Source organism: Eriocheir sinensis, chromosome 45, assembly GCF_024679095.1.
Source record: "Eriocheir sinensis breed Jianghai 21 chromosome 45, ASM2467909v1, whole genome shotgun sequence".
Classification (NCBI taxonomy): Eukaryota; Metazoa; Arthropoda; class Malacostraca; order Decapoda; family Varunidae; genus Eriocheir; species Eriocheir sinensis.
Window position 1 is genome coordinate 7545933 of NC_066553.1, and position 14630 is coordinate 7560562.

Consider the following 14630-nt stretch of genomic DNA (forward strand, 5'->3'; position numbering starts at 1 on the left):
CACCCAGCTCCTACTGTCTTCCTCCCTGGACATGCCACCCAGCTCCTACCATCTTCCTCCCTGGACATGCCACCCATCTCCTACTGTCTTCCTCCCTGGACATGCCACCCAGCTCCTACTGTCTTCCTCCCTGGACATGCCACCCAGCTCCTACCATCTTCCTCCCTGGACATGCCACCCATCTCCTACTGTCTTCCTCCCTGGACATGCCACCCATCTCCTACTGTCTTCCTCCCTGGACATGCCACCCAGCTCCTACTGTCTTCCTCCCTGGACATGCCACCCAGCTCCTACCATCTTCCTCCCTGGACATGCCACCCATCTCCTACTGTCTTCCTCCCTGGACATGCCACCCAGCTCCTACTGTCTTCCTCCCTGGACATGCCACCCAGCTCCTACCATCTTCCTCCCTGGACATGCCACCCATCTCCTACTGTCTTCCTCCCTGGACATGCCACCCATCTCATACTGTCTTCCTCCCTGGACATGCCACCCATCTCCTACTGTCTTCCTCCCTGGACATGCCACCCCGCTCCTACTGTCTTCCTCCCTGCACATGCCACCCAGCTCCTACCGTCTTCCTCCCTGGACATGCCACCCAGCTCCTACTGTCTTCCTTCCTGGACATGCCACCAATCTCCTACTGTCTTCCTCCCTGGACATGCCACCCAGCTCCTACTGTCTTCCTCCCTGGACATGCCACCCATCTCCTACTGTCTTCCTCCCTGGACATGCCACCCATCTCCTACTGTCTTCCTCCCTGGACATGCCACCCATCTCCTACTGTCTTCCTTCCTGGACATGCCACCCATCTCCTACTGTCTTCCTCCCTGGACATGCCACCCAGCTCCTACCATCTTCCTCCCTGCACATGCCACCCAGCTCCTACTGTCTTCCTCCCTGGACATGCCACCCATCTCCTACTGTCTTCCTCCCTGGACATGCCACCCATCTCCTACTGTCTTCCTCCCTGGACATGCCACCCATCTCCTACTGTCTTCCTTCCTGGACATGCCACCCATCTCCTACTGTCTTCCTCCCTGGACATGCCACCCAGCTCCTACCATCTTCCTCCCTGCACATGCCACCCAGCTCCTACTGTCTTCCTCCCTGGACATGCCACCCAGCTCCTACTGTCTTCCTCCCTGGACATGCCACCCAGCTCCTACTGTCTTCCTCCTCCTGGACATGCCACCAATCTCCTACTGTCTTCCTCCCTGGACATGCCACCCAGCTCCTACCATCTTCCTCCCTGCACATGCCACCCAGCTCCTACTGTCTTCCTCCCTGACATGCCACCCATCTCCTACTGTCTTCCTCCCTGACATGCCACCCATCTCCTACTGTCTTCCTCCCTGGACATGCCACCCAGCTCCTACTGTCTTCCTCCCTGGACATGCCACCCAGCTCCTACTGTCTTCCTCCCTGGACATGCCACCCAGCTCCTACTGTCTTCCTCCCTGGACATGCCACCCATCTCCTACTGTCTTCCTCCCTGGACATGCCACCCAGCTCCTACCATCTTCCTCCCTGGACATGCCACCCATCTCCTACTGTCTTCCTCCCTGGACATGCCACCCAGCTCCTACCATCTTCCTCCCTGCACATGCCACCCAGCTCCTACTGTCTTCCTCCCTGGACATGCCACCCAGCTCCTACCGTCTTCCTCCCTGGACATGCCACCCAGCTCCTACCGTCTTCCTCCCTGCACATGCCACCCAGCTCCTACCGTCTTCCTCCCTGCACATGCCACCCAGCTTTTCCCTTACCTTCTCCATACCCTTCCTGACTCGTCACGTACACCTAATACCAGTATACGACAGTTGCCTCCACCTTAAAGCTGCGAGTCTCTTCAATTCGTCACCAACATTCACGAAATTTGAAGATCTTATTTTAACAACACGGATGGGTAGGCCATTATTTCTTTCGCGAGTTTTTTTTATATTTTTTTTAATAAAGTAGTAAATGTAGTTTCAATTGCTCTTTAACGATGGTAAGTGTATGATACATCAGATTATTTTCTTCCGTCACTGCTGGGGCTTGCAGAACGGGACTTGGATTTCACTTTCATTCAAGGCGCTCGCTCTACAATTACACCGCGTGCGGCACTGAAGTTGGCCGAGGAAGATAAGATTGTGTAATTCAAAATATAAATGTTTTAACTGATATATACTTGAGAGAGAGAGAGAGAGAGAGAGAGAGAGAGAGAGAGAGAGAGAGAGAGAGAGAGAGAGAGAGAGAGAGAGAGAGAGAGAGAGAGAGAGAGAGAGAGAGAGAGAGAGAGAGAGAGAGAGAGAGAGAGAGAGAGAGAGAGAGAGAGAGAGAGAGAGAGAGGAGAGACAGACAGAGAGACAGACAGACAGACAGACAGACAGACAGAGGCAGACACAGAAAGAAATATAATACGTACTCGTCCCAGCAGGAAGCGGAAGGACTAGCAGTGGTCAGCGGGGTCCCTGAGTCACGGCCGGTGCTGGTAACGGATGGAGCCGAGTTTCCTCTAACGCAGCTGAATCTTATGAACCCTGCTGCCCATCCCAAGGCGGCCACGGCGAGGAGGCAAGGCGGCTTAAAGCTCCACGGATGTATATACGAGGGCAACATTCTCTGACCAAGACTAAATCATTCCACCCCTTTACGACGCCTTTTAAGGAATACGCTGCCACTAAGGAAATGAAATAAACCAAACCTATTATGGCCGAAAGCTCCACGGACGTATATATCAAGAGTTTGACATTCCCTGACCAAAACTAAATCATTATATCCCATTACGACACCTTCAGAAATCCTACGCTGCCAGTAAGCAAATTAAACCAACCCAACGTATTATGAATGTATCGAAACAGTCTGCTAGAGGGAAACAGAAAACGAGAAGGGGAACAACTCTGCAAAGAAAACACACAAAATAACTCACCTCATAAGGGCGGCGATACACTCCCACTGGCTAAGCTATACTAAACAAGATTTCACATGCCTGGATTTGAACACACTGCCAGAGGGAAACACTAAGGATGAAAAGGAAAAAAAAAAGCGTTGCAAAAAGATACACACAAACGGACACACACACAGAGAAAAAAAATAACTAAGTGAGGGACGCCTTCTTCATTAACATCAACTAAACAAGGCATGCCAGAGTATGTGTGGGTATCCTGAAACTATCTGCACGAGGGACACAAAGAACAAGCAGGGGAACAACTCTGGGAAAAGAAAACACACAAAAACCAACTTCAAAAGGGGCGACGCGCTCCCATAAAGTAAACTAAACACAACAAGACTTCATATGGCTGGATAGGAACACACAGCCGGAGGGAAAGACTAGGATGAGAAGGGAAACACGATATGCAAAAAACACACATAAACGCAAACACACACACAGAAAAAAAAAATCCATGAGGGACGCCTTGTTATCATCAACTAAACAAAGCATGCCAGAGTATGTGTGGGTGTACTGACACACTCTGCACGAGGGAAACAAAGATCGAGCAGGGAACAACTCTGGGAAAGAAAACACACAAAAACTAACTTCAAAAGGGGCGACGCGCTCCCATAAACTAAACAAAACAAGACTTCATATAGCTGGATAGGAACACACAGCCGAGGGAAAGACTAGGGATGAGAAGGGAAACACGAGATGCAAAAAACACACGCACACTTAAACACACACGCAAACACACCAACTTGTACTCTTTCACGAGGAGAGTATCGAGACCTCTCTCCTCCCGAAATTGACCTCTCTTTTGGCCACTCTTTTGAGCTCTTTTTTTATGGACAGTGTTTTTTTCTCTCTATTACTTTTATTTATGCCCTTGACCTGCTTCCTTTACTGTAAACAAGAAAATAAATCAACTAAAAAAGCATGATAGTTTATGTTTGTGTATTTGAGAAATCTGCCTAAGGGAGATGCTTAGAATGAAAGGAAATCGGTGTACAAGAAACACACAGAAAATTGAATTCACGAACAAGAGGTGATTTGTAGCTTGAGTGGCCAGACTTTCTAGGGGCGAATCTGAACCACTCACATGAAAGACAAACACAGAACGCGAGGGGAAAATACCTCACCCACAAACACACAAAAAAATTGAATTCACGAACAACAGATGATTTGTAGCTTGAGTGACCAGACTTTCTAGGGGCGAATCTGAACCCCTCACATGAAAGACAAACTCAGAACGCGAGGGGAAAATGCCTCACCCACAATACAAACACACACACACACACACACAAAAGATAACTGCATTCATCCGCCTCCTCTCCTCTCCTCTCATGAATGCATCTCCAAAATAATTCTCTGCCCGGAAATTACCTCCGATATTCGCAATTCCGTGGAGCTGATCCGAGCGTCTCCCTCCCTTCCCAGTACATATCCTATCCAACTGGAGCCCCGTCTCTCCCCTCTAAGTGCTCATTTCTCCCAATAAAGCCCCTTAATGTCAAGCTCACCTGCAGGCTGTGGAGGCTCAGGGCACCGGGCAACACGGTTATGTCTCCCGTAAGTTCCCCGAGGGTGTGGCGCCCATGGCTTAAGTGGATGACAAAGTTGGGGACGGTATGAGGGTGACCCGGGGCAAGGGGGGAGGGGGGGAGGGAAGGAGAGGCTGGTGAGTAGGGGACAGAGAAAGGAAGGTAGGATTAAAGAAAAGAGAGAGAGAGAGAGAGAGAGAGAGAGAGAGAGAGAGAGAGAGAGAGAGAGAGAGAGAGAGAGAGAGAGAGAGAGAGAGAGAGAGAGAGAGAGAGAGAGAGAGAGAGAGAGAGAGAGAGAGAGAGAGAGAGATAAAGGGGTGGAGGGAAGGGGCAAAGGAAACGAAATATGTTCATATATAGCGTGCAGACGTGAGATATGACGCCATGGCGATGAAAAAGATTCGGTAAATATTTGTACCAAAAAATAACATCAACACAAACATTATTTTTTTATGACTCGACGAGAAACAAAGAAAACGTAACAATCCACGCCATTAACTCCTCAGTTCTCACCCAGTCGTTCATAACAAGCCATTAAAACAGAAGAAACGAACATTTATTAACGACATGAAATCAACAGATCCTTTGATGTTAAGCCATTCTCTTTGCAAAATTATCGCGGCACGCACGAGTGAACACATCGCGCCCGGCCCCCCGTGGCCTGCATAAAACATGACTTGCTGCCTGGCCGCACATAACGCAAGGAGGCAAAAGAGAAATGTTTAATGTTTTTGAGACCACCTTAATGTTTGCTGTCTTGCTTTTGAACGCTTACTTTCACGTCATTTTTGTCCCGGTGGTGATGGTGGTAAAGGATCATTTTTAGACATCATTTTTGTTCCTGGTGGCGATGGTGGTAAAGGAGAATTTTTAGACATCATTTTTGTTCCTGGGGGCGATTGTGGTAAAGGATCATTTTTAGACGTCATTTTTGTTCCTGGGGGCGATTGAGGTAAAGGATCATTTTTAGACAGCATTTTTGTTCCTGGGGGCGATTGAGGTAAAGGATCATTTTTAGACATCATTTTTGTTCCTGGGGGCGATTGTGGTAAAGGATCATTTTTAGACATCATTTTTGTTCCTGGGGGCGATTGTGGTAAAGGATCATTTTGAGACGTCATTTTTGTTCCTGGTGGTGAGGGTGGTGAAGGATGATTTTTAGTCTGGCTTAAACTGAATTCCATTTTAACTTGTTTATTAATACTCATCTCGACATCATATTTCTTGGGGTGACAACTAATTTTACTCTTCATTTACTTTTACTCCTGCTACTACGCATATTTTACCTGTCATATTTCAACGATTACCGCAATAACATGTTAATTTCTTGTGGTTGAAAACAAATAAAAATAATAGTTTAATCCACTTGATACGACGTTAATAAATATTTGTCCTATTATCCTTTCTAACGACAATCTTGATAGGGAATTAGTTATCAGTGAAACCGAAATATAATAGAAATAAAACCTGTTTGTTTGTCGTGTCATTTCAGCTACTATCTCGACAACATAATTATCTAATGGTAGCAACAGTAAAAAAAAGCTTATCATACCTGAAAATGCGTTCGTGTTTACTTATTTTATCTTTCCAACAATCATTTCGTGGTTGTGTAAGCGTCAGGAGGATTGTGAATGGGGGCTGATTGTGCGGCGGACGTGTGGTGTAATTACGACTGAGTTTTAAAGAGAAAGGGAGAGGGAGAAAGAGTAAATATGTTGTCGTTTTTGTTGTTAGTGGTGGTGGTGATTATGAACTGTGGCGGTGGTGGTAAGGGTAGTGGTGTCTATAATGTAGTGTGGTGGTGAATGTGGTATAAATATGTTGTCGTTTTTGTTAGTGGTGGTGGTGGTGATGAACTGTGGCGGTGGTGGTAAGGGTAGTGGTGTCTATAATGTAGTGTGGTGATGAATGTGGTAGTGGTGGATGTGGTGATGGTGATGAAACTGATGGTAGTGGTGGTCATGGCGGTGGTGGTAGGACTGATGATAATGGTGATGGTGGTGATGATGGCGGTGGTGGTTACTGTAGTGGTGGTAATGTTGTTGGCTACAGAGGAGACAGTGGAAATGGATAAGAAGCAGGAATAGTGAAGGGGATGGTGAAGCTGTATAGTTGTAGTGGTGGTGGTGATGGTGGTGGTGGTGGTGATGGTGGTGGTGGTAACTGAAGTGGTGGTGATGTTGTTGGCTACAGAGGAGACAGTGGAAATGGATAAGAAGCAGGAATAGTGAAGGGGATGGTGAAGCTGTATAGTTGTAGTGGTGATGGTGGTGGTGGTGGTGATGGTGGTGGTGGTAACTGAAGTGGTGGTGATGTTGTTGGCTACAGAGGAGACAGTGGAAATGGATAAGAAGCAGGAATAGTGAAGGGGATGGTGAAGCTGAATAGTTGTAGTGGTGGTGGTGATGGTGGTGGTGGTGTGGATGGTGCAGTGTTGCCAGCTTATCCTATCCACCCCTTTGCACTTACCCTATTTTTGACACTTCTGACGCTTGACTACCACAAAAGGACATCAATAACTAACCATTTTAACGAGAACTATTAATTAATCTAGTTATTGAGGCGCAGGAGACGTTTTTGTGGTTAGAAGTAGGCAATCATAATAGGCTAGGGGCGGAAATCTGACAACACTGGTAATGGTAAACTTAATAACAGTGGTGGAGGTGAGGAAGTAGAAAAAGAGGAGTGTATAATCTACTGGCGGAAGTAGTGGTGGTGTTAGTGGTAGGAGTGGTTACATTGAGGTCGTTTCCAAAAGGTGTCAGTGGTAAGGGTGGTGGTGATGATGGTAGTGGTGTGAGAGAGCTAAGTGAAAGGGGTGAGAGGGTGTAGGCAGCAGGATTAGTAAGGGTGATCCAGTGGCGTGATGGGAAGGGTGAGCAGGATGGTGAGGAGGTGGTGGTGCATGTGGTGGCGGTGAGAGGGTGTAGGCAGCAGGATTAGTAAGGGTGATGGTGTGCTGGGAAGGGTGACGGGAATGGTGAGGTGGCGGTAAGAGGGTGTAAGGAGTAGGATTAGTAAGGGTGATGGTGTGCTGGGAAGGGTAACAGGGATGGTGAGGTGGCGGTAAGAGGGTGTAAGCAGCAGAATTAGTAAGGGTGTGGTGTGCTGGGAAGGGTGACGGGAATGGTGAGGTGGCGGTAAGAGGGTGTAAGGAGTAGGATTAGTAAGGGTGATGGTGTGCTGGGAAGGGTGACAGGGATGGTGAGGTGGCGGTGAGAGGGTGTAAGAAGCAGGATTAGTAAGGGTGTGGTGTGCTGGGAAGGGTGACGGGAATGGTGAGGTGGCGGTAAGAGGGTGTAAGAAGTAGGATTAGTAAGGGTGATGGTGTGCTGGGAAGGGTGACGGGAATGGTGAGGTGGCGGTAAGAGGGTGTAAGAAGCAGGATTAGCAAGGGTGTGGTGTGCTGGGAAGGGTGACGAGGATGGTGAGGTGGCGGTAAGAGGGTGTAAGCAGCAGGATTAGTAAGGGTGATGGTGTGCTGGGAAGGGTGACGAGGATGGTGAGGTGGCGGTGAGAGAATGTAAGCAGCAGGATTAGTAAGGGTGATGGTGTGCTGGGAAGGGTGACAGGGATGGTGAGGTGGCGGTAAGAGGGTGTAAGAAGTAGGATTAGCATGGGTGATGGTGTGGGGTGATGGTGGGAGCGACGGGGGTAGTGCGGTGTTGGTGTAAGTGGTGTCGGCGGCAGGGTGCAGGGGACAGGACAAGGAGGGTAAGAAGGGGACAGGGCAGTGAGGGTGAAGGGAGCCGTGATGGGTCGTTTGTGTGACTCATGGGCAGCGTTAAGGCCACCGCCGCGCACCTTTACCTATAAAAGCTCATTATGATGGGCGTGGACACCTTCTGCCCTGATGGGAACGATGGGCTGAAGGTGGCGGTGGTGGCGAAGCAAGGGTGATTGGTGTTAAAGGGGGTGGCGTTGGTGGTGATGTGAGGTGTGGTAACGGTACTGGTGGTGGCAGTTAGGGTGGTGGAAATGGTGGTGTGAAGGGGTGAGAGGGTACTGGTGGTTGTGGTGGTGATGAGAGGAGTGGTGTTTTGAGATAGTCTAGTGGTGAAGTCACGGGTATAATGGCTGTGGGGAGATGGTAGGAGTGGTGAGGAGTGTGAAAGGTAATGGTGCTGGTTGTGTGTGAGAGCTCAGGAGTAGTTGAGTTGGTGGTGTGATGGCAGTGTTGTTGTTGGCGGTGATAGCGGTGGTGATGACTGTGTTCGTGGGGGCTGTTGTTGTTGTTGTTGGCGGTGGTGGTAATGGTTGTCGTTGTGATGGATTGGAGGATGGTGGTGGTGGTGGTGGAAGGCGTAGCGGAATTTCATAAGTGCTGACATCTCCCTTGTTGATCGAAATGTAAATGAATTAGTCTACGGACATCGTCAACCAAGCGCACTAGACGGCGTCACATTGCCGCCAAAGGAAGTTGAGAGATTGTCGTGACACGTTCGTTCACTCACAAATATATAACTAAACGACCAGATGACAGGGGGGGGGGGTCACAAATTTTAGCAGTTTCAAGATGCTTTTATATGAACAATGAAGTAAATGCTAAACAAACTCCAATCACACACACTGAATTTGCAAAAGGAAATTCTAAAGAACACTGATTAATTAATACAACTATCCCGGGCCAAAACCTTGTCTATTTAATGAGAAAAGGTTACATTGAGATTCCACACAACGCATTCGGTTTCCAATCTGCGTACAAGGGGCAGATAAGAGCGCACTGATTAAATAAAGCAGTTGTTTATATGTAAGCGTTCCATACCTCCCAGATTAGCCCGGACAGTATACAACGATTTCCAGCTCTTGTCCTTTGGTCCCAGGCGGTTGGTGTGATTACCCCGGGAGACAGACAATTACACAAAGTTACAAGCCACACAGACCGTTTGGCTCGAGAGAGAGAGAGAGAGAGAGAGAGAGAGAGAGAGAGAGAGAGAGAGAGAGAGAGAGAGAGAGAGAGAGAGAGAGAGAGAGAGAGAGAGAGAGAGAGAGAGAGAGAGAGAGAGTGAGAGACCATGGACCTTGCTTTCCTACTCTCTTCCTCTCGATTAACAGACATACGTTTGAGTTTTATTGTTTTTTATGCTACATATGAAATAGTATTTGATATTTTCGGCATATTTCATTGCAAGTATGAGGCTAACAGAAAGATTATGAAATTACCCACAGCCTAATATCTTGTTAACAATTCACGGTACTGGAAATTGAACCGAGCGAGAAGCGTGGGTGTACACTCGAAAACATAGATAGATAGATAGATAGATAAATAGATAGATAGATGGATAGATAGATAGGTAGGTAGATAGATAATGGAGAATAGGGTATTTGAATTTTCTTGAAATTACGTGCCCATGTATTTCTTTCAAGTGATATTATTTGCAATTTGTTTAAAAAATCTTTCAATTGTATATCAAATTACGAAAGAATGGATTTTGGGGATCTCTCCGGGCACCTGTTGGCGGGCCTGGCAGGGCTTCCTGTTACCCCAAGCACGCGCTGGGCTCATTTACAATGCTCAGATTGCCTGGGGGAGGCTGTTGCAGCAAGCCCTGTCCTTCTCCCTCGAGGGACTTTTTCAAATAAAACCTTAACATAAACAGTATCAACAGATGAACTTCATGTATTCAGGTACAGATTAATATAAACACTACATATTCATAATATACAATGCCTTAATTGAATTCACCCTCGCTTCGGTTTGAGTTGAAAAAAAAATAACATGGTGAGCTAAATGGTAAGGGAAGCCTCGCAGGGCGTCAACAAGGGCGGAAACGGAGGAGACAACACTCTGCGTACTCACCCATCCAGGTACTGTTGGTGATGATCTGCAGCAGCCGGGCGGGGTCCATGGCGGCGCGTGGGTGGCGAGAGGGGCGACACACTCACTTCCTTGCGACTATGGATCAGCGGGCGCGGCACTACTGAGGTCCCACTAAAGCTTCGAGGGCACACTTTGGGCCCTAATTTCAATGTACTAGATGACACAACTGCGATCTTTTCAGTCTTTCTGTAAATTTTAAGTCTCAGCGTATGACCCGGTGATGAATCTGCGGAATTATCAATCTTGCATTTCCATAAAGCTCAATAGTTTCAACTTTGTAGTATGGTTTAGTCTTTCACTTCAGCAAAATTTTAGTTCTCACGTATTAATGAATGATTAATCAATAAAATCTTCAGTGTTGCATTTCAGTGACTTAGTTTTTTTTTTTAACTAGTACTAAGTGATACAAGTATAAAGTTCTCAGTCCTGCGTTTCAATAAAGTTCAGGTTCCTGCACACGACTACACACGGCTACAAAGTTTTCAGCACTGCGTTACAGCAAGAAAGAAGAGACATTGTCGGGCCGTGTCGTGCAGCCGGGCGGCGTGGCGAGGCGAGGGACCGAGGCGCCGTGCTCGTGGCGGCGAAGACCACGCCACTCTGCCTCTGAGGTTCAGTCGCTGGGGTCGCCGCCTCGCTACTCCCGCACGCGCTGGCTCATGGCTAGACACCTGCTTGACTAAACATTCACTTACATGTTCACCTTCCCACGTTTAGGGGGAACACGCATTAATATCTATCTGGTCTGAGTACAATACCATTAGAGGCCTGCAACTTTAATATGTGCGTCTTTAATAATTGGTATCGAAACTTAGAGCCGATTTCACAGTCCAACACAGTGTCTTCGTAACACCCCGAACCAAACAATAGAATCCCATACACTCCAAAATGGGAAGGTCTTCGATGCCACACTAAATACACAAGACTCTTCCCGCATAGTTTCATCAAATTTGTGAACTTAATTAACACCAGATACTATACAAGGAAATTTCGAAGGGTCTGGTATTGGTTTGGGAGCTTACTAACCCATCATGGGGAACTGTGAAACTGGCCCTTAGTGCATGAGGCTCAGCGAAAGGCACCACCTGACATGACGACTTGGGCCGCAGGATAAGACATCATTATTCCCTTACTCAGCACCACTAAGCCTCATAATCACCGTCACCAACAGCAAGCCCCTCATCAACAACATAATTCCCGCCACCACCACCATCACCATCACCATTATCGTTAAAGCCATCCACTGGAACACTCATATCCCCATCATTACCTCGGGCTCAGTGGCCACCTTCATTGTTCCCCGCCCAGCAGCGCCCCTAACAATTATTATCATTACAAGTACTGCAGCTACCCCCCCTCCCCCCCCCCCATTACCATTGCCGCCAATTGCCTCGAGGGGGACATTTTATGTTGTATACTTGCTTCCTCTCTTCCCATAGATTGTCCGTCAGAAAAGTACTTTGTATAAATTGAACCGATGCTCAATTCAACATAGTACCATAAGCACCAACCAGAGTAGCCATTATAGCCTTCCACAGACATTGTGTTCCAGTAAGTATTATGCAATGGTGTGAAAGGATTCGGTTATTATCGAAGGAGTTGAAAGCCCTGCTAGGGGGAAGGAGTCTGCGCAAGGGAGGGAGTGTGTAGCTGTTTCGTTGAGAAGAGAGAGGGGGAGGAGGAGGAGGAGGATCTCAAGCCGTCGCGAGGGGGAAAGAGACTGAGCAAGGGAACGATTGTGTAGCTGTTTCGTTTAGAAGAGAGAAGAGAGAGAAGGAGGAGGAGGAGGAGGAGAAGGAGGAGGAGGGGGAGGAGCTCTAGCCGTCGCGAGGGAGTGTGGTAAGTGAGGGCCTGGCATTGTGTCGCACGGTGATAAATGTAGAGTTAGGCCTCGTCGCAGAGCCCCAGTTTTCTAATAAATTCCTGCGCTACAGACCTCGGCTTTCCCCCAACAAAGCGGCTGACAAAATGTGGACTGCTGGCATGCGTTGTGCCGGGAAGGGGAAGGGGAAGAGTGGGTGAAGGGCTCAAATCTGCGCTCTTAATGGACAAAATGAAACTTGCATTCACAAACTGAAACTCAAATACAGGATTCACAAACATTCTAACTTTGTCAAAACTTTCCAGCTTTGAGGTTATCCATTAGCAGTCATCGTGTGCCTTCAATGGAGTTTCATAATAATTTACACGAGGGACTTTTCTATCAGACAATGCACGGACGTAGGAAACAAGTGTGCAGCGGAAAGCGTGTCCCTGCGAGGCTATTGGCTTGAGTGCTGTGTGTTGCGAGCATCGTCCCACTTGGCCTCCCTCACCTGACTATTGATTCCGATCGTCCTTCTGAGCCTACAGGAGTTACCGTTCCGGCGAGAGAGAGCACTAGAGTGAGCCAACTTCCCGCGTCGCTCACTAAACTTTTTGGGAGTGTGTTCAATATGCGATAGGCGTTCCCTTGCGCTCTCCCTCTCGCCCCATAACAGCCGTTCGAGGCAAAGAAAAAAATCCAATAAAAACTCTGTTGATAATACCTGCACGGAGAATCTTCCTTCGGGGCGGTGCCAATCTCATAGAGTAATTTATTTTCCAATATCTGGATCCAATTCCTTGTAATTATCCAAGTACTGAGAGACGCGGAGAACAGGTACGTGCAGGAAAATGAGCGAGTATATTATGATAAGTAGACAGTCACTGACAGAAACTCCTTCCTGCCTAAAAGGAGCAGAAAGAGGAGGAGGAGGAGGAGGAGGAGGAGGAGGAAGAGAAAGAAGAGGCGGAGAAAGAGAAGGTGGAGAAAGAGAAGAAGAAGGAGAAGGAGGAGGAGGAGGAGGAGGAGGAGGAGGAGGGGCAAAAAATGGAGAAGATACATTGAGAGAGAGAGAGAGAGAGAGAGAGAGAGAGAGAGAGAGAGAGAGAGAGAGAGAGAGAGAGAGAGAGAGAGAGAGAGAGAGAGAGAGAGAGAGAGAGAGAGAGAGAGAGAGAGAGAGAGAGAGAGAGAGAGAGAGAGAGAGAGAGAGAGAGAGAGAGAGAGACTCCACATCATCAACTTTTCAATTCAAAGCCGAAAATTTTTAAAACAGTGAGGAAAGGAAACCAAAGACGATGTCGAACTCGTGTGAAAAAAAAAAATAGCTGGAGAAGTGGCGTCGTGAACTATAAAAAAAAAAATGAAGCGTGTTAATGCGGAGGAAGTTATCGAAGTTTTTGGTATTTGCGTAAAGGTGATGGCGCTGAGAGGCAGACGTATAGACGAAGTTAGAGCGATCTGGGAACACTTAACAGGCAAGACTTTTAAATTGGGTGAGGACGGATACATCAACAAAACTTCCTTATTATTAGTGATTCAGGTTGCTTTGTTTCTGGGGAGTGGCGTGTGGTGACCTTAATATCTCTCTCTCTCTCTCTTTTTCTTCCCCACCACTAACCTGTCCCATAGATCCTTACTTTTTTCACTAAGTATAGAAAAAACCGGCCCTGATCTGTACGCAGCTGCCACCGGAGTAGGTCTTGCCTCATCAATAATCAATACCAGCGTCACTATGGGAAGAAAAATATCTTCCCCCAAAACAGAGAAAAATACGTCCCCCAAAACAGAGCGCCCCGACGTGCCTAGAAACAGCCACCCCCTCGCCCTTACCACGTCCCGAAGTGTTGCCTCCAAATCCATAGGCGCAGAACGTTATCGTGGGGCATTATGGTGACAAACAGGCAACAGTAACAGCACATCCACCGTCACCACCACTATCACCGCTACCAACACCATTAGCTTAAATCACTCCTTCATCCTTACCACCATTCCTCAAGCGCCGTCTTGTGATGACTTAGCATTTGACAAGACAAACACAACACCACCATTGTCAACACCCACGAACAACATCTAAGTTCACTTCAACACCGCCGCAGTCTCCATGCACTGAGTCAAAGGCTTTCTCGCAGTCAATTATTGCCATACGAAGGGGTTTTGTTTACTCATTTTGCTTTGTTTCTGTTACCAGGTTCATACTCCGGTAGTGAGCCATGGCTGAGAACAAACTTCGAAAGACAATTTGTTCCTTGGTCGGGTTATATCTATTGTCTGAAGTTCTGTTTGTGATTATTTTTGTGTATAATCTATAAATTCAATGTAATAGTAAGGTGATGAGACGAGGTTCATTTAGATCTGTTGGGTATCCTTTTTACGTATCAAGATTATACATGCCATTTTCCAGACTTTCAGAGTTTTTTTTCATTTTACGAGACATGGTGAAAAGTTTTGGTAGTTTTCTCCAGCAATCTCTCCGGCGTTCTCCAAAGAGTCTGCACTAATACAATCTTCCCCGGGAGCCTTTTCCGTTTTCCTACTTTTCAGTGC

At 47.4% G+C, this 14630-nt stretch overlaps 1 protein-coding gene across 3 annotated transcripts in view; it reads right to left on the reverse strand.

Annotated features, from left to right (window-relative positions):
• LOC126980694 (putative neural-cadherin 2) overlaps window positions 1–11395 on the reverse strand; it is a 78902-nt gene extending 67507 nt beyond the window's left edge. The window contains exon 1 of one of the 3 annotated variants that reach the window (XM_050830833.1): window positions 10262–11395. In XM_050830833.1, the coding sequence (XP_050686790.1) occupies window positions 10262–10310 (49 nt within the window). In that variant the 5' untranslated portion in view covers window positions 10311–11395. The remainder of the gene's footprint in view (window positions 1–10261) is intronic. The other 2 variants (XM_050830834.1, XM_050830835.1) reach the window with 2 other exon arrangements.
• Window positions 11396–14630: the final 3235 nt, after the last annotated feature.